The sequence below is a fragment of the Heterodontus francisci genome, chromosome 4 (genome assembly GCF_036365525.1).
Source record: "Heterodontus francisci isolate sHetFra1 chromosome 4, sHetFra1.hap1, whole genome shotgun sequence".
Taxonomy (NCBI): Eukaryota; Metazoa; Chordata; class Chondrichthyes; order Heterodontiformes; family Heterodontidae; genus Heterodontus; species Heterodontus francisci.
The window spans coordinates 136666225-136692902 of NC_090374.1; the positions used below are offsets into that span (position 1 = coordinate 136666225).

The 26678-nt window shown below is 41.2% G+C and overlaps 1 protein-coding gene across 6 annotated transcripts in view; it reads left to right on the forward strand.

Moving 5' to 3' along the window:
• Window positions 1–26678, forward strand: part of smarca2 (SWI/SNF related, matrix associated, actin dependent regulator of chromatin, subfamily a, member 2) — a 211363-nt gene that overhangs the window by 172025 nt on the left and 12660 nt on the right. For all 6 annotated transcript variants that reach the window (XM_068030208.1, XM_068030207.1, XM_068030205.1 and 3 more), the window contains 2 exons: window positions 5591–5692; window positions 10247–10373. In XM_068030208.1, coding sequence (XP_067886309.1) covers window positions 5591–5692; window positions 10247–10373 — 229 coding nt within the window. The remainder of the gene's footprint in view (window positions 1–5590; window positions 5693–10246; window positions 10374–26678) is intronic.

Below are 26678 nucleotides of genomic sequence, written 5' to 3' on the forward strand. Positions count from 1 at the left end.
GTTTTAGGACAGGGAACAGGAGGCAGAAAATTAGCAAGTGACTGAAAGACAGAAGAAGCAAAGGTTTAAAAAGTATGCAGCACAGGAATTTGGCAGTATGTAAAAGGTATTAATTTAAATGCAATGAGTATAGTAAATAAAGCCGATGAGTTGAGGGTACAGATTTGACACATGGCAACACAATATCGTTGCAATAACGGAAACTTGGCTTAAAGAAGGGCAAGAATGGCAACTCAACATCCCTGGATATAGAGTTTTCAGGCGGGATAGAGAGGGAAATTTAAAAAAGGAGTGAATGTAGCATTATTAGTTAAGGAATCAATAACAGCTTTGAGGAGGGATGATATGCTAAATGAATCATCAAACAAGGCCACATGGGTGGAGCTCAGAAATAAAAAAGGGGCAGCCACTTCACTAGGAGTGTAGTCCAAAGCCTGTCCACCATCTACAAGGCACAAGTCAGGAGTGTTATGGAATACTCTCCACTTGCCTGGATGGGTGCAGCTCCAACAACACTCGAAGCTCGACACCATCCAGGACAAAGCAGTCCGCTTGATTGGTACCTCATCTACAAACATTCACTCCCTGCACCACCAACGCACAGTAGCAGCAGTGTGTACCATCTACAAGATGCACTCTAGCAATGCACCAAGGCTCCTTAAACAGCACCTTCCAAACCTGCGACCTCTACCAACTAGAAGGACAAGGGCAGCAAATGCATGGGAACACCGCCACCTGCAAGTTCCCCTCCAAGTCACACACCATCCTGACTTGGAACTATATCACCGTTCCTTCACTGTCACTGGGTCAAAATCCTGGAACTCCCTTCCTAACAGCACTGTGGGTGTACCTACCCCAAATGGACTGCAGCGGTTCAAGAAGGCAGCTCATCACCACCTTCTCAAGGGCAATTAGAGATGGGCAATAAATGCTGGCCTGGCCAGCAGCGCCCAAATCCCATGAATGAATAAAAAAAACCTATAGACCCCCTTATGGTAGGAGGGAGATAGAAGAGCAAATATGTAGGCAAATTTCTGAGTGCAAAAACTATAGGGCAATAATTGTTGGGGATTTCTACCCTAAAACTACCCCAATATCAACTGGGATACAAACAGTGTGAAGGGAACAGAGGGGAGGAAATTCTTGAACTGCTTTCAAGAGAACCTCTTTAGCCAGCACATAACAAGCCCAACGAGAGGGGACACAATTCTAGATTTAGTCTTTGGTAATGAGGCTGGGCAAGTGGGTGACCATTTTTGGAGATAGTAACCATAATATAATTAATTTAAGCATAATCATGGGAAAGGACAACGATAAAATAGGATCAAAGGTTCTAAATTGGGGGAAGGCAAATTTTACGAAACTGAGAGGCGACCTGGGGAAAGTGGACTGGATACAGCTACTTGAAGGAAAATCAGTGGGAGGCATTCAAAAGTGAGATACTACAGGCACAGTGTAGGCATGTCCCCACAAAGATTAAGGGTGGTAGTGCCAAATCTAGAGCTCCCTGGTTATCTAGAAGCTTACAGGGTAAGTTAAAGCAGAAAAAGAAAGCTTATGACCATCACAAATGTCTTAATACTTCAGAAAGCCTGGAGGAGCATAGAAAGTGCAGGGGTGACATAAAAAAGGAAATTGGAAAAGCAAAGAGAGGACATGAAAAATTATTGGCAAGTAAAATCAAGGAAAATCCATCAGTACATTAAGAGCAAGAGGATAACTAAGTAAAGGGTAGGGCCTATCAGAGATGTACAAGGGAACTTATGCATGGATGCAGAAGATATAGGCAGGGTTCTTATTGAGTTTTTTGTCTCTGTCTTCACAAAGGAGACGGTTGATGCAGACATTGTAATTAAAGAGGGGGAGTGCAAAATATTAGATATGATGAGCATAATGAGAGAGGAAGTACTAGAGGATCTGACATCCTTGAAAGTGGATAAATCGCCAGGACCGGATGTTTTGCATCCCAGATTGTTAAAGGAAGCCAGGGAGGAAATAGCAGATGCACTGAGGATCATCTTCAAATCCTCTCTAGATACAGGCGCGGTACCAGATGATTGGAGATCTGCAAACATTGTACCATTATTTCAAAAGGGTGCGAGGGATAAGCCAAATAATTATAGGCCAGTCAGTTTGACCTTGGTGGTGGGTAAATTGTTAGAATCTATTCTGAGGGACAGGATAAACAGCCACTTATAAAGGCACGGATTAATCAGGGATAGTCAGCATGGATTTGTTAGGGTAACGTCATGTCTCACTAACTCAATCAAGTTTTTTGAGGAAGTGACAGGGAGGATTGATGAGGGTAGTGCAGTGGATGTGGATCCAGAATTGGCTCAGGGACAGGAAACAAAGGGTAGTAGTCAACAGTTGTTCTTACGAATGGAAAGCTGTTTTCAGTGACATTCCACAGGGCTCAGTGTTGGGTCCCTTACTGCTCGTGGTATATATTAATGATTTGTACTTAACTGTGGGAGGCATGATTGGGAAATTTGCTGATGACACAAAAATTGGCCGTGTAGTTAATTGTGAAGAGGATAGCCGTAGACTCCAGAATGATATCAATGGTTTGGTTCAGAGGCAGGAAAGAGGCAAATGGAATTCAATCCGGAGATATGTGAGGTAATGTATTTGGGGAGGGCAAATAAAGTGAGGGAATACACAATAAATGGGAGGATATTGAGAGGGGTAGAAGAAGTGAGAGACCTTGGAGTGCATATCCATAGGTCCCTGAAGGTGGCAGGACAGGAAGATAGAGTGGTGAAGAAGGCATATGGATTGCTTTCCTTTTTTTGGCCGAGGTATGGAATTCAAAAGCAGGGATGTAATGTTGGAACGGTATAAAACGCTGGTTAAGCCACAGCTGGAGTATTGCGTGCTGTTCTGGTCCTCACATTACAGAAAGGACATAATTGCTCTGGAGAGAGTACAGAGGAGATTTACAAGAATGTTGCCAGGGCTTGAAAGTTTCAGCTATGAGGAAAGTTTGGATAGGCTAGGGTTGATTTGCCTGGAACTGACGAGGCTGAGGGGTGACTTAATTGAGGTGTACAAAATTATGAGGGGCCAAGATAGAGTGGAGAGGAGGTCAGTTACCAGGGGATACAGATTTAAGGTGATTGGTAGAAGGATTAGAGGGGATATGAAAAACTTTTTCACCCAGAGGGTGGTGGGAGTCTGGAATCCACTGCCAGGAATGGTGGTGGAAGCAGAAACCCTCAATTCTTTAAAAAAGGACCTGGACATGTACCTGAAGTGTTGTAACCTGCCAGGCGCTGGAGGGTGGGATTAGATTGGGCGGCTAGTTTTTTTGGCTGGCGCAGACACAATGGGCTCAATGGCCTCCTTCTGTGCCATAATTGTTCTATGGTTCTAAATGCTTATGATCTGCAATGCTCTGCCTGAAAGGATGTTGGAAGCCGATTCAATCATGGTTTTTAAAAGGAAGTTAGATAAGTACTTTGAAGGAGACAAATTTGCATGGCTAAAAGGAAAGGGTGGGGGAGTGGGACTAGCTGGATTGCCCTTACAGAGAGCCAGCATGGATCCGATGGGCCAAATGGCGGCCTACTATGCAGTAAAATAAGGGAACACAGGGTTTGGTGAGAAGGAGGAGCTGAAGAAAATCAGTATTAGTAGAGAAATGGTGTTGGGGAAATTGATGGGATTGAAGACCGATAAATCCCCAGGGCCTGATAATCTACATCCCAGAGTACTTAAGGAAGTGGTCCTAGAAATAGTGGATGCATTGGTGGACATCTTCCAAGATTCTATAGACTCTGGAACAGTTCCGACAGATTGGAGGGTAGCTAATGTAACCCCACTATTTAAAAAGGGAGGTAGAGAGAAAATAGGAAATTATAGAGCAATCAGCCTGACATCGGTAATGGGGAAAATTCTGGAGTCCATTATCAAAGATTTTATAGCAGAACACTTGGAGAACAGTGGTAGAATCCGACAGAGTCAGCATGGATTTACGAAAGGGAAATCATGCTTGACAAATCTTCTAGATTTCTTCGAAGATGTAATTAGTAGAGCTGATGAGGGGGAGCCAGTGGATGTGGTTTATTTGGACTTACAGAAGGCTTTCGACAAAGTCCCACATAAGAGATTAACGTGTAAAATTAAAGCGCATGGGATTGGGGGTAGTGTATTGCGATGGATAGAAAATTGGTCGGCAGACAGGAAGCAAAGAGTAGGAACAAACGGGTCTTTTTCCGAATGGCAGGCAGTGACTAGTGGGGTACCGCAGGGATTGGTGCTAGGACCCCTGCTATTCACAATATATATTAATGATTTAGATGAGGGAACTAAATGTAATATCTCCAAATTTGCAGATGACACAAAACTGGGTGGGAGGGTGAGTTGTGAGGTGGATGCAGAGAGGCTTCAGGGTGATTTGGACAAATTAAGTGAGTGGGCAAATGCATGGCAGATGCAGTATAATGTGGATAAATGTGAGGTTATCCACTTTGGTAGCAAAAACAGGGAGGCAGATTATTATCTGAACGGCTATAAATTGAGAGAGGGGAATATGCAACGAGACCTGGGTGTTCTCGTATACCAGTCGCTGAAGCTAAGCATACAAGTCCAACAGGTGGTAAAAAAGGCAAATGGTATGTTGGCCTTCATAGTGAGAGGATTTGAGTACAGGAGCAGAGATGTCTTGCTGCAATTATACAGGGCCTTGGTGAGGCCACACTTGGAATATTGTGTGCAGTTTTGGTCTCCTTACCTGAGGAAGGATGCTCTTGCTGTAGAGGGAGTGCAGTGAAGGTTTACAAGACTGATTCCTGGGATGGCAGGACTGATGTATGAGGAGAGATTGAGTCGGTTAGGATTATATTTGCTGGAGTTCAGAAGAATGAGGGGGATCTCATAGAAACCTATAAATTTTAAACCTATAATGTTTAAGGTAAGGGGCAGGAGATTTAGAGGGGAGTTGAGGAGGAATTTTTTCACCCAGCGAGTGGTTGGAATCTGGAACACACTGCCTGAAGGGGTGGTAGAGGCAGGAACACTCACGACATTCAAGAAATATTTAGATGAGTACTTGAAACACCATAACATACAAGGCTACGGGCCAAGTGCGGGGAAATGGGATTAGTTAGGACGGGTGCTTGATGGTTGACGCAGGCGCATTGGGCCGAAGGGCCTGTTTCTGTGCTATAAAACTCTATAACTCTAAAATTCTAACAGGACTTGATAGGTAGATGCTGGAAGGATGTTCCGATGGTGGGGGAGTCCAGAACCAGGGGTCATAGTCTAAGGATACGGGGTAAACCTTTCAGGACTGAGATGAGGAGAAATTTCTTCACCCAGAGTGTGGTGAGCCTGTGGAATTCGCAACCACAGAAAGCAGTTGAGCCCAAAACATTGTATGTTTTCAAGAAGGATATAGCTCTTGGGGCGAAAGGGATCAAAGGATATGGGGAGAAAGTAGGAACAGGTTACTGAGTTGGATGATCAGCCAAGATCATAATGAATGGTGGAGCAGGCTCGAATGGCCTACTCCTGCTCCTATTTTCTTTGTTTCTATGTAACCATTCTATTATTCTAACAATATATCAATTCTATTAAATTTATCTAGGACCGCATTCGAAACCATAAGTATCGGAGCCTGGGAGATCTAGAGAAGGATGTAATGTTGTTATGTCATAATGCTCAGACATTCAACCTGGAAGGATCACAGGTCAGTGTTTCACTGGGTTAATATTAGAGTTTATTGAACCTTTTGTGCCAGTAAATATTACTGTAAAGGTGTAAATATGGTGGTGATTCTGTAATTTGCGCTCCCGGCAGGGAATGCACTGGTTGATGGAGACATAAAAGTGTATTTAAAACCTGTTGTAAATTGATAAGAGTCACAACAGTGCAGCAAATAATGTTTATATTTTTCCCCATATGACTTAATGGTCAATAATTCTAAGTGAAGCCTGTAGAAATGTATTTTTCCAGATTCAAGTATTTGAGATTAATGATATGAATAATTGCCAGTGTCTTTTTAATACTTCAGAATGTAATGCAAAGTGTTGCAACTCCCATTTAATTTGTATGTTTACCGTTACCATAAAATATTTTATTTTTATCAATGTTTCTCTTGTGCTTAATACCAAGGATCGCTCCTGTAAGCAAACACCAACCACACCCCCCCCACCCCCACCCAAAGTACATACAATATCAGATTGTGTTGTCCAAGAATCAAAGTGAAGTGATTTATGACTTTAACCCCTTATAGGGACTAAACCAAATCAAGTGTACATCCCTATGAATCTCCTTTAATTAAGTTCAAATCAGACATATTCTTATAGACACTTACTTGGGTCCAAAGAACTTACCTAGTCTTCCCTCAAAGAAAGAAAACTAACAGAGAATATTACCATCTTTCGGATAGCATATTTTAAAAATATTTATGGCTAAGTCACAAATATCCCAGAAATAAGGGTCTGGGAAACTGTCTTCAATACGTATCTCTCCACTTAAAGAGACACAGAGAGGGAGTTCTTGTAGTTGTATACAGAATGCTACATGAGACGATTTATTAATTTTTATATATTTATTAAAGAATTCAACATGCAATACACCATAAGTGGATAAGTATATCACAATATCAAATATTACTAAGAGATTTAACACAATCTTATTTCTAAAACAGAATCCAAAAGTTCAACCTTGGTATTGTTACAACAAAATATCTTAGAATATCCATCAAAATGTAAAGTTAACTTTTACCTTAAATTCCCTGAGTAAGCCATAGGTTGAGAAGCATTGATGAGGAATTCTATACTTTTTTTTACTTCAAAAAACCCTCATGTATATACTCCTTTTAGTATGTAGCTGTTACCTTTCTGAGTGTTTTTCCTGCATTTAAGATCCATATATGGTAATAACATTAGCTACCATTCCCACATAATGTTTTTGCTGGAATTTAGCTGCACTTGAAGTTGTGAGCATTTATCTGGTCAAAATGTTTATAATTCGGTTTACTTGGCATCTGTTCCTGTAAGTACTATTCCATTTTATTATTTTATTATCTATAATTGTGTTTTTATGGGACCTTGAACCTCATTTTGAGTCAATCTGTCTACCTTTTACCAACACCATCAACTAATTAAGTTTATAGCTACCTCTTACTGATGTCACACAGGATGTTTCAATGTATGTTTATCCTCCAATTCCCTAACAACAGAGACACTGAAATGGATTTTCCAACTTAAAAGGTGTTTCTGGGTCACATTGGATTGTAACATCGACCTTGGAAAATCTTGAAATTTTTAACTCTACCTTCTTAAAGGGGAATTTCAGTGAGTCTTGAAAACTGACCATTTATTCAATCTTTAATTCTAAATGGTATAATATATTAACTATATCTAAATTCTGCCTAATTAAGTCTATTATACCTATATTTCATCACAAAAGAAATCTTTGTTATTGTAATTTGCCTACTGAATTGATACAGTCTCATGTTCACAATTATTTAAAATAGCAAAGGGATTAACACTATTAGACATTGTGACTCAAGCTATAAACTACGAATTAGATTTGCTGAAGGGAACAAGTCAACAGTAGTAAGTGATCAATAAAGCTGATTTTACTTGATTACAGAACCTTAATGTACTTCTCATACAAAAGTAAAGAGACTACACTTTACTAACTCATTTATATTAATACACTTATGCTCAAGTTTCCGTGATCTTTTATGTGGTTCAAAAGTCAATTTGCCGAATGTAATCCATGCCCATAAATCTGACTACATCCTCAGATGAGCATGGCAAGTTTCCACTGATTGCGCCCATTTAGGGATAGTCATCAACACATTGCACCCAGAATTTTGGGCACCTGTGGTTACTTTAATCCATTGTTAATGACCTGCAGCTACAGTGACCAGCAATCAATTGAAGCCTCAATCAGTTCTGTTTCTCATTCTGATGCGACAATTACTTTGAATTTGTAGTCATTTAAATTGAATTTAAAGTAATTTAATCAGTTGATCTGTCCTTGGTAGATGGCTACTGCCATAAAGAAATCAGAGCTAGAATAGCAATGGCAAAGATTGCATTCTTCAAACATAAAGAATTGCTCAGTATAGCAATGATCAGAGATCTTAAGAAAAGAATTATCAAGACTCATTTGGAGTATCTTATTGTACGGGGCTGAAACGTGGACCTTGAGCAAAGCAAACATCCAAACACTAGAAAATTGTGAAATGTGGTGCTGGAGAAGGATGGAGCGGGTTACTTGGAGAGAACACGAGCAATGAAGAAGTTCTCAGGATGGTGGAGGAGGATAGATTGTTATGATCATCAAGAAAAGGCAACAAGGTTGGATTGGCCATATCATAATGCATGAGAACCTGTGAGGAAATGATTGAAGGAAGATTAGAGGGATGTAGGCCAAGAGGGAGAAAGAGAATGATGATGTTAGACAACTTAAAATTGAAAATGGGAGGCTTCTAAGAGCAACTGAAGAGAAAAGCTCAAGATCATGAAGTGCGGAGAAATGAGCAGAGGATCTGCCCTTAGGCAGATCACTTTAACTGCCCTTGGTACATAAGATCTGTGACCAGCTGTTAACTGAAACCACTGATTGCCCTGGTTCTTCAGATGCAGCAATTGTATAAACAAATTTTCAGTTTAACTTAGTTTAGGTGAATATTCTTAAGACCTCATTGACCTTGTTCCAATTATTAATTGATAATGCTGCTTGATTGCACGAATTCATAGGTGATTTTATATTTGAACTTGTATAAATTAGTTTGAGTGGAAACTTGGGTGTAACTACACCTTGGAAAAACTAAGGTGCTGTGTCCAGCACGTTCCTGACACATTTTCCCAGTTACGCCCATATGAGAAATTCCAGGCCATAATCATCAGGCTGGCACTTCAGTGCAATACTGAGGGAGCGTTGCGCTGTTGGAGGTGCGGTCTTAATTCAGAAATTAAACAAGGCCATCTATCCTCCCTTCCCCCCCCCCCCCCCCAAACCAATGTGGATGTAAAAGATCCCACGGTACTGCTGGAAGAGCAAGGGAGTTCCCCAATGTCCTTGTCAACATTTATTCCCCAACCAACCCATAAGCAGATGATCTGGGTCATTTATTTAATTACTCTTTTTTGGGATCTTGCCTTGTGTAAATTGGCTGGTGTATATCCTACATTCTAACTATGGCAACACTTCATAATTACTTTGGCTACTAAGTGCTTTGGAATGTTCTGAGGTAATGAAAGACATTATAAGTTTGTAAGTTTGTTCTTTCTTAGAGACAGATTCTGTAAGTCTGTTTGGTCAGGTTCCTAGTTCTCAAGCTGTATAATACAATCTAGTTACTCTGTTTAGAGATTGACTGGTGTCTGCTATTTGATTATATAGCATTCTACTTTAAAATATTCAACATTTCTGATTTACAGCCAACAAGTGAGAAAACATTTTCAAATCACAGTTTGAGTTTATATTAAACTATGGAAATAAATGTGTTGGACATTTCTACTTTGACAAAGGTAGAAAAATTATAGGTTCAATATACTTCTAAGTTACATCCCAGTTCTCAGCTCTGTACTATTAAAAATCAATTTTTTTGTCTCCAGTGGTATTACAACAGATTTATGTTGCCCAAAGCCTTATAGATTGATTTTTTTTTTTATCAGAGGGGATTTTTAAATCCAAGAGGTCGGAAAAGTGTAAGATTCAGACTTGGTCTCTGTGGTCCCTCTGACCTAATATTGTAAAGGTCTGCTCGAGTATACAATTTAAACCTGACCTGGGCCTGAGTCTTTTGGTTTTTTCCTGCGCCCGACTCAACTCGACTTACCGGAAATTAATGACACTTACTCTTACCCTTACTTCCCTTTCCCTCCCTGACCAAAAGGCAGCACTGCCACTGTGTCCGACCCAAGCCCAAATGCCAGACCCGGAAGAGTAACCTGACCCGAACCTGACACATGTCGTCGGGTCCCGTCAGATTTGGGTCGAGTAGCTCTGCACTACTATATAATTGCATATTCACCTTACAGTTACCTGTTAGTCTGAGGCTTATAATTGTTATATTTATATATCATCATGTAATGTCGTACAAGATCTAATGCACATCTTTTAATTAGTATCTGTTAGTTTTGAAACTTTTTTAAAAGAAATGAATTGTGACCAAATACTGACCGACTGAAATGCGGAAGGGCACAGATGGAAATAGTTTTTTTTGGTTTGATATGTAAAGAAATATTACTCCTTCTGTTTAAACATTGTCTTACAGATTTATGAAGACTCCATCGTTCTTCAATCTGTATTCAAAAGTGCAAGGCAGAAGATTGCTAAAGAAGAAGAAAGTGAGGAGGAAAGTAATGACGACGATGAAGATGAAGAGGAGTCAGGATCTGAGAGTGAGTTTGAAATGTTCTCCTTATGCATTTTAAATGAGGTTTGTCCTATTGACTAAATGTAAGAACTAAAGATCTGGTGTGAATGCTGACACATATAGACAAAGAAGGTTTGATTTCTGATCTGTGCAGCATTAGTTGATCTCTGCTAAAATGCTGGCAGTGGGGGCACTGAAATTGGCCTCCATATTCCCAGACTGGGAGAAGCAAAAATTGGTTAGGGTTCCTATTTCTGATCACGAAACAGTGACTCTGTTGAAATGTGTGTGCAGGTATGCGCGATGAGCTCTAAATCAATAAATCTCCAGGGACAGTGTATATCTGAGGCTGCTAAAAATTATGGTCATTATACTGTGGGAGTCAATAAATACAGGCGAAGTCCAAATGGATTAGAACAGGCAAGTTTGGTCTCTGTTTGCAAAGGATACCCAGGCAACTAGATCCTTAGCTGTTTTGAGGATTCTTTATATAAAATAACCAAATAAAGAGAGCTGAACTCGAGAGGTGATGTGAGAGTGACTGCGCTTGACATAAAGGCAACATTTGACTGAGTGTGGCATTAAGGAGCCCTAAAAAAAAATTTGTCAATTGGGGAAAACTCTCCACTGTTCAGCACAAAGGAAGATGGTTGTGGTTGTTGGAGGTCAATCATCTCAGTCCCAGAACATTACTGCAGGAGTTCCTCAGCATGATGTCCTAGACCCAACCATCTTCAGCTGCTTCATCAATGACTCTTCCTCCATCATAAGGTCAGAAGCAGGGATGTTCGCTGATGATTACACAATGTTCATTACCATTCGCAACTCCTCAGATACCGAAGCAGTCCGTGTCTATATGCAGGAAGATCTGGACAACATTCAGGCTTGGGCTGATAAGTGGCGGTAACATTGGCGCCACACAAGTGCCAGGCATAGACCATCTCCGACCAGCGAGAATCTAACCAACGCCCCATGACATTCAATGGCATTACCATCACTGAATCCCAACATCTTGACCAGAAACTGAAATGGACCAGCCATATAAATACTGTGGCTACATGAGCAGGCTGGTGACTGAGGAACTTTGCAGCAAGTAACTCACCTGACTCTCCAAAGCCTGTCCACCATCTACAAGGCCCAAGTGAGGAGTGTGATGGAATGCTGTCCACATGCTTGGATGAGTGCAGCTCCAACAACACTCAAGAAGCTGAACACCATCCATGACAAAGCAGTCCACTTGATCGGCACCCCATCCACCACCTTAAACATTCACTCCCTCCATCACCGACGCACAGTGATAGCAGTGTGCACCATATACAAAATGCACTGCAGCACTAAACCCACCAAGGCTTCTTCAACAGCACCTTCCAAATCTGGGACCTCCACGAGCTAGAAGGACAAAGGCAGCAGATGTATGGGAATACCACGACCTGCAAGTTCCCTTCCAAGCCACACACCATCCTGACTTAGAACTATATCGCCATTCGTTCACTGTTGCTGGATCAAAACCCTGGAACTCCCTTCCTAACAACACTTGGGAGTACCCACACCAGATGGACTGTAGTGCTTCAAGAAGGTGGCTCGCAACAATCTCCTCGAGCAATTAGGGATGGGCAACAAATGCTGGCCTTTCCAGCAACGCCCACATCCCATGAACAAATAAAAAAAAACAATCAACATGGTTTCAGAAGATGGAGATCCTACCTGTCCAACCCCCTTGTTATTTTGGGAAGTGACATCCCAAGTGGACATTGGGAAGCCTATAATGTAGTGTATCTAGATTTCCAGAAAGTCCACGTGAAAGATTTCTGAAGCGACTTAGAGCCATGAATATCCGAGGTAAAATTTGAAAGTGCATAAAGAATTGGCTGAAAGGGAGGAAGCAGCAGGTATGTGTTAGAAAAGAGAAGATCAGCTGCGGGGATGTAATAATTAAGAGTGCCCAGGCATCAGTACTGTTGCCGCTGGTGTTTTTAATCTACATAAACTGTTGGAGAAATCCAGATTATGCCAAATTGTTGAACAAATTCTCCAGACTCAGACTTTGAGAATAAACACTTTATTGCATGATATCATGGGGTGCACACCTTCCCTAAAGGCGGTCCAGTGCTACTCCACCGAACAAAGGAAAATCCACAACGGATATACAGTTACTCAGCCCATCCTGGCTGGACATAATCCAATCATAACGGTTATTGATTACATACATTACACATATTACCAATTAGATTACTCATTAGGCATCATGTGGCTACGTGATCAGCTCGTGCAAGCCCCCTGATCATCTTGTGATGTTTCCCAGACCTCCTTATCAACTATCCTCGAGTCTTCACAATGAATCCTTCTACCTTTATCAAGCCTGCATTCCTGATTGCTTCGTGCAGTCTGCAGTTACACTGATAAGAGGGGCCCTGCTCGGAGTCTGTGCTATGCTGTACCATGCTCAAAACTGCAAACTAAGTAACTTGTCCCACAATGCCTCGGGTAAATACTCCATTTTGTACCAATATGTAGCTATACTTTCAACTTATATATGAGAGTATATATATACACACATATTGACTAGGATTATATTTAATCTACTTAAATAACAGTTATAGAAGCAAAAGCTCAGCAAAACTGCTCCCACATCCCTCCTTTTATCATACCATGATAACAAAACATCATCGTATGCGGAGGGGAGAGGTAGGGGGCTTAAAATGTCGCTGAAACATAATGTCTCTTTCTGCCATTGCGCTGTACCAGCTGCAAGGCCAAGCTAGCAATACATGATTGATTAATTTCATCTTAAATGTCCCCATAAAATTCTGTTCTTAAAATTCTAAAATTCCGTTCCCACAGTCCCCTCTTGACTCTTCAAAACCTTTTAAGAATCCTTCCCTTGATCCTACCTAGGTGCCTTTAATGGTCTCTATTTGTCTAGAAACAGCCTTCAACACCCGGAGGAGTCGCACTCAATACGTTGCCTGCTTGTGCCACAAGAGGGGCCTGCGGGAACTCTGTAAAGGCATAAGTTTTGCAAGGGCTTCAGTTACTCGTTTACAATATAAAAGGTGGTACACTTATACAATTACAATTTCGATTGTACAAACATCTTAGAGTACATTGATCATTCATTAATTCATTTTAAGTATATATGAAAAGGTTATACAATTATGGCATAACTAATTGTCCCTCCTTTGACAGAGCAAGTTCGAACACTAATTGCTTTTCCGGGTAGCTGTCCAACCTGTGTTCATACATCCTCTTACATCGCCTAATTAATTTCTTAAGTTGCCAAATTAAGTATGTCACATCTAACACCATGATACCCAAAACCACTATCAGGACATGGGAGATAATTCTAAACCAGGGGTGTATCTGCACGTCTGACCCCCAGTTCCATAAGTCCTCCTGCCAGGTAGAATCATTTATCTTGTCAATCTCATCTTGTAGCATCTTCGACTGTTGTTCCAAACTGTAGTACACTACAGCAATGACTTCTCGCTGCTGTCTCTCTTTACCTAAGCATGTGGGCAATGGCTGAATAGTATATTCATATTCTTGGAGGTAATTTGTCAAATCCTCCTTAATACTTTCTGTCAGTTATCGTTTCTGTCTTTTGCTTATGTATCTGTACCAACTCCATCTTCCCTACTCGGGTTGGTATTTGTGGGTTGAACCAAAATGTACTGTTGCTCACCGGACAAGTCCGTTTATGTCCATACTGGTACTCCTTCGCTGTGGTGGTTTAGCAATATCTCCCCTTTCCCATATAGGCCACATGGGTTAACCCTGACAATGCTTTCCTAGTCTCCATGGTGCAATTTACAGTGGCATTAAATCCACATTTTGATTCTGCCATTTTATATTTAGGATGAGGACATATGATCACCTGGTTTTCCAGACTACACTCAGACAATGGACAATGTTGTTCCAATTACCTCTTTTCCAATTTCCATAACATAGGGTAAAATATCATTGTATTTTATGTAATCTTTTCCCCTTATCACCCCTATATTTTCTACTTTGTTCTATAAAGCTGATCCTGGCTTCTAAATCTAGTGGCACCCATGGCATCGGCAGCCTGCTGCATTACAATCTTACTTAATACACTATACATATTTCTTGCCTGTTCCGTACAATATCCCGGCATTTGCATCCCTGAGATATTGACCAGGACAGGCACAATCTCATGTTTAACATTATCATACAACGCTTCCCCTGGGCTCGATGTACCCACACACATCCATGTTCCTTTCAACTTTCCTTATCATCTGTTGCCCAATGGGAGGGGCACAAACAATTCCAAAGACACAGCTCTCAGTTACCCCTTCCCCTTTCTGTCTGGTCACGCAGTTAGCACGGTCATCTGTGGAACACCGTACACACTTCCCATCCAACATGTTGTGCAATGCCCCGTAGTTCATATAGTCCATATTAATATTCTTTTCATTAATCCATTGTGCATCCATTACCGGGTCTTTGTTCTTCCTCTCCGGATATTAGCATCAGGCCCCACAGCCACTGCAGTCCGGTTCTTTCCCATTCGCCACTAGTGGTTATATCTGTAATTTAAACACACTGCCCTGGTGGTCACCAGGTGTTAGTACTTGTCCATGTTGTGAGTATCCCCCGATGAGGGATACATGTCTACCTGTGGGGACCGAACATGTCTTGGGGAATCCAGGAGTTAATTTATTTTCTTATCATCTCTACTCTTTCGAAATTATCTATATGGTCCCGTTGTGCTCGGGTTTCGTTCCCCACAATCCTTGCCCAGTTATTAACCCATCTAATAATAATCCAAATGCCTATCAATACTACCATTATTCCCTCATTACCAAATTCCTGTCTCAGCAATTGTTACAGTAATACCTTGTACAACTCTCGGGTCTTCTCAGGCACCAGCCAGGTAGCTGGATATCTGAGATATTCAATATTACCGGTACCAACTCGAGCTTTATATTATCATATACAATTTTATTAGTTTTTATTATCGCAAGTCCATTTTCTGGTCCTGTAGTCAAGACCGAGCAAGGGAGACCAGTCACTTGTGGCTGTTGGGTCGTAACCTTACTCGTTAGTAATTAAAATGTGGGGGTAATCGTGGTAATTGGAGCTTGTTGTCCGTTTAATAAATTTTGAATGCTGGTTTGATTGTTGGCTCCTTCCCTTGTACACCCCCCAATTATTTTGACACAAAAGGTCCCTGGAGGGCCTTTGCTGTCAAAATCTGACACACCTGGTAGATTAAATTGTCCACTAAAATAAAAGCAAAATACTGCAGATGCTGAAAATTGTCTCATTGATAAAGATGCTGTGATATTTCATGTCTGCAATTAAGGTCTTAAATTCTCAAAGCTGCTGGATCTCTTGCTGTGGCATCAATTCTCACATGGCCTGCCGTCACCTGCTTAAAAAAAAAACCCACAAAGAATCCATTGTGGCTCTGCCCCTGAGCCCAATGGGTTAATTTGTCCAATTCTATCTGTCAATTTAGAAATTTAAAATTTAACAATGTCCAATATGTATAAATTTTACTCTCAGCAATGCAAAATTGTGTGGTGGGTTAAATGGAAAAACAGCAGCTGCAGCGCAGGTTTTTTTTTCAAGGGGCGGAGCAAAATCGTCTCAGCTGCGTCACTTTACAAAACCTTTTTCTTCTCTGAGCAGAAAAAAAACCCCACTCCATTTTAATCTATTTTTTAAAATCCTTTTGGTATCCTTAGGGTTGCTCTCCTTTGAAGTTGAAAATGCCACAAATGCTTCTGTTGCTTTCCAAATAACAAATCACATCTGCACACTTACACTGGTATTCCACTGTCATGCCACATATTCTGAACTCGCAGGCGATTTTATCAAAAGATCAAATATCGGCGGTGAGGAAAAGGGTGTCTGTCTGAGATCTTTGCTTATCTCCCCTGCAGGGTCCTGATGTCTCAGGTTATGGCCAGACTTTTAAATGTAGCTCTCTTTAAAAACTCATATCTCCAAGAGAAAACTATCAATTGCTAGTCTTATCTACACTTTCCTGACTTTCACTGGAAAATTCGAGGCTTCTTGGAAATTAGCTGTTTATTTCACTATTTGTTTATCCCCAGAATTCCTTTATTAGCGCTTGCATCAGCCAGATCTGATTGCCAATTCCCATTAATTATAATTCTATTTCATTTTGAGCCCTGGAGAACCTTTACAATTAATATTCATAATTCCTTAAAACAGAAATCAAACATTTCCATTTGATTCCAGACATTAGTGTATATTGTTTATGTTTTTCTTTACCTTAGATGACATTTTAATTCCTTAAATAACTTGCCAAATTAAACTGCATTTTCGACATCTCAGATTATTCCAAATTCAAATAACAGTAAATTTCCCTTTGAGTGCTTTAAATAACCACCCATATCAATTAAATTTTGTTTATTGATTCCAATTTCTTATGCCCAGACTTGGTTGTACTTTTTGTACGTTAAAGACAGAAGTGCTTGCAACTATCTCTTCTTCTCAAGCACTTTGCCTCATTGATAAAGATAGTTGCAGCAGGGTTAATTTCTTGCTTGTCTCCAAGGGGGCGGAGCAAAGCATTCTCCGCTGCGTCGCTTTACGTAACCCTTTTGTTTTAATGGAAAAGAACTAAACTCCATTTTAAATGTTTTTTTTGTATCCTTAGGATTTTCAAACAACAAAATCTTCAGTAACATTATCAACTTCAAAGGAAACCATCTCCATCAGGAAAGACAGCATTTTAGATTAAACTCCAATTGTTTCCAAACTTATTTTTTTGCACCTTTTATAAGAGGTTTCTAATCCAAGGATTATTTTTTTTGAACAAAGATGACTCCAAATTCCAATTCACTGCAATAATATTTAAAACTCAAAACTGCCAATGTTATGTGAGTGAGTCCTCTGTCCGGAACTGAAGACTCCTCCAAAACATGACATAATAAACTTGAAAGTTCATTGTGGCAACAAATGAAATTTCCAGTTCTTCAACTTAAACAGGTCAATTAACCTTAACAGTATTAATTCAATTCAGACTTATTAACTTATACTACTTATTAACTACACACAGAACAGAATAGCACGTGCTTTTTTTTTTAAAAGATAGGTAAATTACGTCATTTTTCTTGTTCTTCAGGCGCCTTTTCAAATGACTGTAATAAAACCAAAAACTAAAGAAAAAGTTATTTAACATTCTTACAACAAAAGACTTAACACTAGGTCCTGACACAAACTTTAATCTTTCCCATTATCTCCTTTTTTTTTTTCCTTCTCTCCCTTAAAACAATATTCAATCTTTTAACATTTGCTGCTTAAAAACAGTCAGTAAAACATGTCTTCAAGTTTAGACTGTAAAATAAAACAATAGCAGAGTTTCCAATTAAAGCAATGTTTTGAACTTCAAATTGGATTTCTGCCAGACATCTTCAGACCTTCAAGGCTGAAGCTTATCTCTTAGAAAATTGTTCATTGCCTTTTCACAGTTGCAAAACCAATTAAAAATAAAACTTTAACGTAAAATATAATTCCATTTTTATATCCCATTCCTGGGTGCACAATCTTAAATTGAAATGAACACACTCAAACAATCACTTTTCACACTCATTCAATTCCAAACAACTTAATAGACTCATGCTTTCAACACCAAAGCCAGACAACAAAGAGTTAACGACAGTCAGCTCTACGAAACACAAGCTGTACAGAACACAAGCTGTACATCCCAGACATTCAATTCATTCGCGGAAGCTTCCAACATTCTCACAGTCGAATCAAAGACACAGTAACTTGTTTTTACTCTAAAACATCTAAAGCGTCTCCTTCGAGGGGGCAAACGGACGTGGGTCGCCTTTCTCCAGAGGACACGAATTACTTGTCCCCGGGGGCGATCCTTCCCTCTTGGAAGCCGTTGAGTCCAGATTTCCTTCTACTTTCTCAAAAACCTCCTTTACTTACGAGTTCTTTTCTATGAATCAAGTAGCATTAAAACAAAAGAAAATGAACAAGACACAAGAAAACGAATAGAGACAGTAACACAAACAAAGGACGAACCACACACAAGGAGACGAACAGGCGCAGTTAATGTTAAATTCTCAAGGTCAGCTAACCGGCTCACCCTTGTCTCTCAGGCCAACGCTCTTTCGTTCTCCCTCTGTCTCACAGCCTCTCTCTCTAGGGCCAGATCCCGGCTCGTGTACTCAGGAGCAACGATCACATGCCTGTCGGGTCAATTTGGTATTAAATTTAGTTACAGCCCCAGTCGTTTCCCGGAATTTGGTACTACGCCAATTTTTCTAATTTTCTGGATTTTCTACTTTAGGTTCCTAATCCCCGTTAGGTTCGTTTAGGATCCCGTACAAAAGGGATCCTGCCGACTACGCCAAACTGTTGGAGAAATCCAGATTATGCCAAATTGTTGAACAAATTCTCCAGACTCAGACTTTGAGAATAAACACTTTATTGCATGATATCATGGGGTGCACACCTTTAAAGGCGGTCCAATGCTACTCCACCGAACAAAGGAAAATCCACAACGGATATACAGTTACTCAGCCCATCCTGGCTGGACATAATCCAATCATAACGGTTATTGATTACATACATTACACATATTACCAATTAGATTACTCATTAGGCATCATGTGGCTACGTGATCAGCTCGTGCAAGCCCCCTGATCATCTTGTGATGTTTCCCAGACCCCCTTATCAACTATCCTCGAGTCTTCACAATGAATCCTTCTACCTTTATCAAGCCTGCATTTCTGATTGCTTCGTGCAGTCTGCAGTTACACTGATAAGAGGGGCCCTGCTCGGAGTCTGTGCTATGCTGTACCATGCTCAAAACTGCAAGCTAAGTAACTTGTCCCACAATGCCTTGGGTAAATACTCCATTTTGTACCAATATGTAGCTATACTTTCAACTTATATATGAGAGTATATATATACACACACATTCACTAGGATTAAATTTAATCTACTTACTCAAATAACAGTTATAGAAGCAAAAGCTCAGCAAAACTGCTCCCACAATAAACAATCTGGATTTAGAACCTAATACACGTTGGTTCAAATCACTCCTTGCTCGAGGAACGTCGGCTCAGAGTTAATGAGCTGGAGTCCGAGCTTTGGACACTGCAATGCATGAGGAAGGGAGAAAATGACCTGGACACTTTGTTCCAGGAGGCAGTCATACCCCTTAGGCTAGGTACTTCAGATTTGGTCCATGGTCAGAGACAGGGGGGTGTAACTACAAGTGAGACAGGCCTTGGGATCTAGAAGGTAGCAGTTGAGGAGCCTCAGCCCTTGCTCTTGTCCAACAGGTTTGAGGTTCTTTCAGCTTGTGTGGACGAGAGCAGGGAGGACGAGCAAACTGCACTGTGGTGCAGGGGGCCATTCAAATGGGGGAGGGGTAAAAAGGAATGTAGTTGTAGTAGTATATAGAATGTAGCATAGTTAGGGGGATAGATACTGTTCTCTGCAGCCAAGGGCATGACTTCCAAAGGCTGTGTTGCCTGCCCAGTGCCAAGGTTAAGGACATCATGGGGATGGATAGGAACTTGGAGTGGGAGGGGAAGGATGCAGTTGTCATGGTCCGCATGAGTACTAACGACATAGGTAGGACTAAGAGAGAGGAGGGAGTATAAGCAGCTGGGTGCTAAATTAAAAAGCAGAACTGCAAAGGTAATGATCTCATACTACCTGAACCACAATCAAATTAGCATAGGGTGAATAAGATCAGAGTTGAATGCATGGCTCAAAGATTGGTGTGGAAGAAATGGGTTTCCATTCCTGGGATACTGGCACCAATACTGGGGAAAGAGGGAGTTGTACGGTTGGACAACCTTCACCTGAACTGCGGTCGGGCCACTGTCCTGGCAAATCGTATAACTAGGGCTGTAGATAGGGCTTTAAACTAAATAGTGGGGGTGGAGAGTTCACATGCAGGCAAATGTGGAAAGTTAACGAGAAAGGACAAGGCAATAGTGCCAGGGTAGCGAATAGGTAATGATAACCGGCATGTGAGGGGAAAGGACAGAGTGTACAAACATAAGTGTGCACCAGCAAATAGGTCAGAGTAGGGAAAAATGGTAAAAGGACAGAATTAAAGGCACTTTACCTGAATGCATGCAGCATTCGTAACAAGATGGATGAATTGATGGCACAAATAGAAATAAAAGAGTATGATACGAAAGCCATTACAGAATCGTGATTTCAAGGTGACCAAGATTGGGAACTGAATATTCAAGGATATTTGACATTTCGGAAGGATAGAAAGAAAAAGAAGGTGGGGTAGCTCTGTTAGTAAAGGATGAGATCATTACCATAATGAGAAATGATCCTGGCTCGGAAGATCAGTTTGGATGGAGATAAGAAATAGCAAAGGAAAGAAGTCACTGGTGGTAGTTTATAGGTCCCTGAAAAGTAGCCTCACTGTAGGACAGAGTATAAATCAAGAGATAATGGGGGCTTGTAAAAGAAGGTACTGCACTAATTGTGGGTGATTTTAATCTTCATTTCCATTAGACTAATCAAATTGGCAAATCAGGACATTTTCTTAGAGCAATACCTTCTGGAACCAACCAGGGAGCAGGCAGAAAGTTAGTGGATGAGTCTGGAAGACAGAGGAAGCAAAGGTTAGAAAATGAAAAAGAGAGTTTGGCAGTGCTCAAGGGTATCTTCTTCAATGCAAGGAGTATAGCAAATAAAGCAGACAAGCTGAGGACACAGATAGACATGTGGCAGTATGATCTCATAGCTATTACAGAAACATGGCTTAAGGAGGGACAGGAATGGCAGCTCAATGTTCCTGGTTACAGGGTCTTCAGACACGATGGAGAGGAGGATAATAAAAGGAGGGGGCGTGGCAATTTCAGTCAAAGAAACTATTACAGCTGTGAGGAGGGATGATATAAAAGCAAAATACTGCAGATGCTGGAAATCTGAAACAAAAACAAAAAGTGCTGGAAATATTCAGGTTAGGCAGCATCTATGTGGAGAGAGAAGCAAAGTTAAAGTTTAAGGTCTGTGACCTTTCATCAGAACTGGCAAAGGTTAGATAAGAATTAGGTTTTAAGCAAGTGAAGAGGAGGGGAGAGAACAAAGGGGAAGGTGTTTAATAGGGCAGGAGGGATTAATAACAAAGCTGTCCTGGGACAAAGGCAAAGTGCGTGTTAATGCTTGTGGTGAAAGACAAAGCATTAGTCCAAAGAGACTGTAAATAGTGGAATAATGAGCAGCTCTGACTACATGAAAAGTACGCACATGGTTAAAAAATAAAATATTTTTTAAAAGGCCAGTCATGCTCTGAAGTTATTGAACTCAATGTTCAGTCCGCAAGTCTGTAGAGTGCCTAATCGAAAGATCAGGTGCTGCTCCTCGAGCTTGCATTGATGTTCACTGGAGCAGGCCAATGATAAAAATGTTGGCATGAGAGCAGTGGGGAGTGTTGAAATGGCAAGCAACTGGAAGTTTGGGGTCATGCTTTCGGACTGAGCGGAGGTGTTCAGCAAAGCGGTCACCCAATCTGCGTTTGGTCTCCCCAATGTGGAGGAGACCGCATTGTGAGCAGCAAATACAGCATACTAAATTGAAAGAAGTACAAGTAAATCACTGCTTCACCTGAAAGGTGTGTTTGGGGCCTTGGATAGTGAGGAAAGGGGAGGTAAAAGGGCACGTATTACACCTCCTGCGATTGCAGGGAAGACGCCGTGGGAAGGGGGTGAGGTGTTGGGTGTAATGGAGGGGTGGACCAGGATGTCGCGGAGGGAACGATCCCTAAGGAATGCTGATGGGAGGGGCAGATGCGTTTGGTGGTGGCATCACGCTGGAGGTGGCAGAAATGGCAGAGGATGATCCTCTGGATGTGGAGGCTGGTAGAGTAGAAATTGAGGACAAGGGGAACCTTGTCGCGGCTCTGGGAGGGAGGAGAAGGCATGAGGGCAGAAGTGAGGGATATGTTAGAAGGATCATCAAATGAGGCCATATGGATTGAGCTAAGAAAAAAAAAAAGGGGCAGTTACGCTGCTGGGAGTATACTATAGACCCCAAATAGTCAGAGGGAGATCTCTGAGAAAACAATAGGGCAGTAATAGGGGATTTTAATTACTCCAATATTAACTGGGATAGTTTTAGTATAAAAGGAACTGAGGGAGCAGAATTCTTGAGGTGCATTCAGAAGAACATTTTTGGCCAGTATGTATTAAGTCCAACAAGAGAGGGTGCAGCTTTGGACCTCGTCTTTGGAATTGTAGCTGGGCAGGTGGAAGGAGTAGCAGTGGGAGAGCATTTTGGTGGTAGTGATCATAATTCAGTTAGTTTTAACATAACTATGGAAAAGGACAAAGATGGGACAGGAGTTAGAGTTCTCGATTGGGCAAGCCAATTTTCCAAAGCTGAGGAGTGATTTAGCGAAAGTGCACTGGAAACAGCAGCTTGAAGGTAAATCTGTGTCAGAGCAGTGGGAAGCATTCAAAGGAGAGATTCAAGGGATTCGGAGTAAACATGTTTCCGCAAAGAGAAAGGGTGGGACGGCCAAATCTTGAGCCCCCTGGATGTCCAGGAGTTTACAGGGTAAGATAAGGAAGAAAAGGAAAGATTATGTCCGACACCGCAAACTCAATACTACAGAAAGGCGAGAGGAGTATAGAAAGTGGAGGGGTGAAATCAAAAAGGAAATTAGGAAAACAGAGAGGGCATGAAACAATATTGGCAAGCAAAATCAAGGTGAACCCAAAGATGTTTTATCAATACATTAAGAGTAAGAGGATAACTAAGGAAAGAGTAAGGCCCATAAAAGACCAAAAAGCTACCCAGTGCGTAGGGGCAGAAGGTGTTGGTATTGTTCCTAATGAATACTTTGTGTCTGTCTTCTCAAAAGAGGGGGACAATGCAGATATTGTAGTTGAAGAAAAGTGTGACGTATTGGATGTGATAAACATAGGGAGAGAGGAAGTATTAATAGGATTAGCATCCTTGAAAGTGGATAAATCACCAGGGCCGGATGAAATGTACCCCAGGCTGTTAAAAGAAGCCAGGGAGGAAATAGCGGACGCTCTGATCATCATTTTCAGCCCATACAGGTGTGGTGCCGGAGCATTGGAGGATTGCAAACGTTGTACCTTTGTTTAAAAAGGGAGCGAGGGATAGACCAAATCATTAAAAGTCAGTCAGTCTAACCTCAGTAGTGGGCAAATTATTGGGATCAATTCTGAGAGACAGGATAAAGTGTCAGGATAGTCAGGATGAATTTCTTAAGGGAGGATCCTGTCTGACTAACTTGATTGAATGTTTTGAAGAAGTAACAAGGAGGATTGATGACGGTAGTGCAGTTGATGTAGTGTACATGGTTTTTAGCAAGACTTTTGACAAGGTCCCACATTCCAGACTGGTTTAAAAAAAAAAGCCCATGCGATCCAGAGAAATGTAGCAAGCTGGATACAAGATTGGCTCAGTGGCAGGAAACAAAGAGTAATTGTTGACGGATGTTTTTGCAACTGGAAGGCTGTTGCCAGTGGCATTCCACATGAGTCAGTACTAGGTCCCCTGCTTTTTGTGGTATACATCAACAATTTGGACGTAAATGTTGGGGGGCGCGGGGGGGTGGAGGGTACATGATCAAGAAGTTTGCAGACAACACAAAAATTGGCCGAGTGGTTGGTAACAAGGAGGATAGCTGTAGACTGCAAGAAGATATCAATGGACTGGTCAGGTGCGCAGAAAAGTGGCAAATGGAATTCAACCCGGAGAAGTGTGAGGTGATGCATTTGGGGAGGTCAAACAAGGCCAAGGAATACACAGTTAATGGGAGAATACTGAGAGGCGTAGAGGAAGTGAAGGACCTTGGAGTTAAAATCCACAGATCCTTGAAGGTCGCAGGACAGGTCAATTAGGTAGTTAAGGCATATGGAATCCTTTCTTTTATTAGCCGAGGAATAGAATATAAGAGCAGGGAGGCTATGCAGGAACTGTATAAATCATTAGTTAGTACTGTGTGCAGTTCTGGTCACCTCATTACAGAAAGGATGTAATTGCACTAGAGAGGGTACAGAGGAGATTTACGAGGATGTTGCCCGAACTGGAAAAATGCAGCTATGAGGAAAGATTGGATAGGCTGGGGTTGTTCTTCTTGGAACAGAGGAGGCTGAGGGGAGATTTGATTGAAATATACAAAATTGTGAGGGGCCTGGATAGAGTGGTTAAGATGTTTACCTTAGCAGAGAGATCAGTGACTAGGGGACATAGATTTAAAGTGATTTGGTAGAAAGATTAGAGGGGAGATGAGGAAACATTTTTTCACCCAGATGGTGGCGGGGGTCTGGAACTCACTGCCTGTAAGGATAGTAGAGGCAGAAACCCTCCTCTTATTTAAGAGGTGACTAGATATGCACCGCAAGTGCTGTAACCTGCAAGGCTACGGACCAAATGCTGGAAAGTGGCATTAGGCTGGGTGGCTCATTTTTCGGCCGGTGCAGACACGATGGACCGAGTGTATTGTAGCCAAAAACAAAGAGAGGTAGGAAAGCAAATAGTGAGGAGGACACCGAGTGACTGCAAAGGGATATAGATAGGTAAAGTGAGTGGGCAAAAATTTGGCAAGTGGAGTATAATGTGGGAAAATGTAAGGTTGTCCACTTTGAGGGAAGAATAGAAAAGCAGAACATTATTTAAGTGGAGAGAGGCTGCAGAATGAAGCAGTACAGAGGGATCTGGATGTCCTTGTCCATGAATCACATGCAGGTACAGCATGTAATTCGGAAGGCAAATGGAATGTTGGCATTTATTGCAAGAGGGATGGAGTATAAAGTAGAGAAGGCTTGCTGCAACTGTACAGGGCATTGGTGAGACTGTACCTAGAGTACTGCGTACAGTTTTGGTCTCCTTATTTAACAGGGGTGGGGAGGGAGTGGTGTATACTTGCATTGGAAGGAGTTCAGAAAAGGTTCACTGGGCTGATAACTGGGATGAAGGGGTTGCCTTATGAGGAAAGGTTAAGCAGGTTGGGCCTATACTTACTGGAGTTTAGAAGAATGAGAGGTGATCTTATTGAAACATATACGATTCTGAAGGGGCTTGACAGGGTTGATACTGAGAGGATGTTTCCCCTCATGGGGGAATGTAGAAATAGGGAGCACAGTTTAAAAATAAAGGGTCTCCCATTTAAGACAGAGAAGAGGAGGAATTTCTTCTCTCAGAGGGTCATTAATCTTTGGAATTCTCTTCCCCCAGAGAGAAGTGGAGGCTGGGCCAAGGGTTATGGGGGGCAGGCAGGGAAGTGGAGTTAAGTCCACAATCAGATCAACCATTATCTTATTGAATGGCGAAGCAGGCTTGGGATTGAATGGCCTACTCTTGCTCCTATTTCTTATGATCAATAACATGCTAGCTTTATTTCTTCAGTGCCTAAGGAAAGCCAAAACGGTATCAACTTCTGAGGAGTGATTCCTCAGCCACATCACACTGAGAATTGTTTTCCAACATGACTTTATAATGAAGGAATCACACAGCGGTTACCCATTTGAAAATCGTGGGTTTAAAAAAAAAAAGAAACCTCCTGACTCTTAACAGCACTGCTAATATTTAAATATCTATGAATTTTTGAACTAAAAGCTCTAAGTCAAACCTATTGCATGAAACAAAGTTCTTGGATTAAACAACTAACTAAGCTGAATTTAAGTAGATTACATAAGGTTTAGAAGCATTCAACCCAAAAACAAAACAATGGGGTGTGATTATTTTATTCCTTGTTGAAGATAAAACATCTTGAAGAGTAGGTGCAGACCTTGAAAGTGTAAACAGATTATGTGATATCTGAATTGGGAGATGAACTAGGAAGCACCACAAAGTAAAAGCAAATAGCAGAGATTGAATTCACCATACAACTGAAAGGCAGCCTGGTTCAGTTGCACAAATATAATTTCAATACTTGATCTATTCAATGAAAAGTAGGTCCTGATGAATCGCCAAATTCTATAAATGTTTAGATTAACGTTTGCTGTCTTAGTCACCCTTTGTTGTGTTAAATTGCTGGTTGGAATTAGTCCTAAGCCAGCTATTTTGTGTAGGATTCTGCTGATATGACTGTGGTATTTCACTCAAGTCATTAACATGAATGGGGGAAAAAAACCTGAAGAGTTTCATCCCACAGGGCTTTAATCCTGTATCAGTATAAATATTGGGCAGCCCATTGCCAGGCAATAGGCGGAACCAACATTCCCTTTATTTTTTTGGAGTGTGTGGGGAATTTTGTTTAAGTGTTTAAATTTTGTTTAAATTTTTTTTGCACAGTAATTTAAAGGGACCGACATATGCACAGCCTGCACTGGGGCTTTCGGGTAGCTGTGCAACTTAGAGG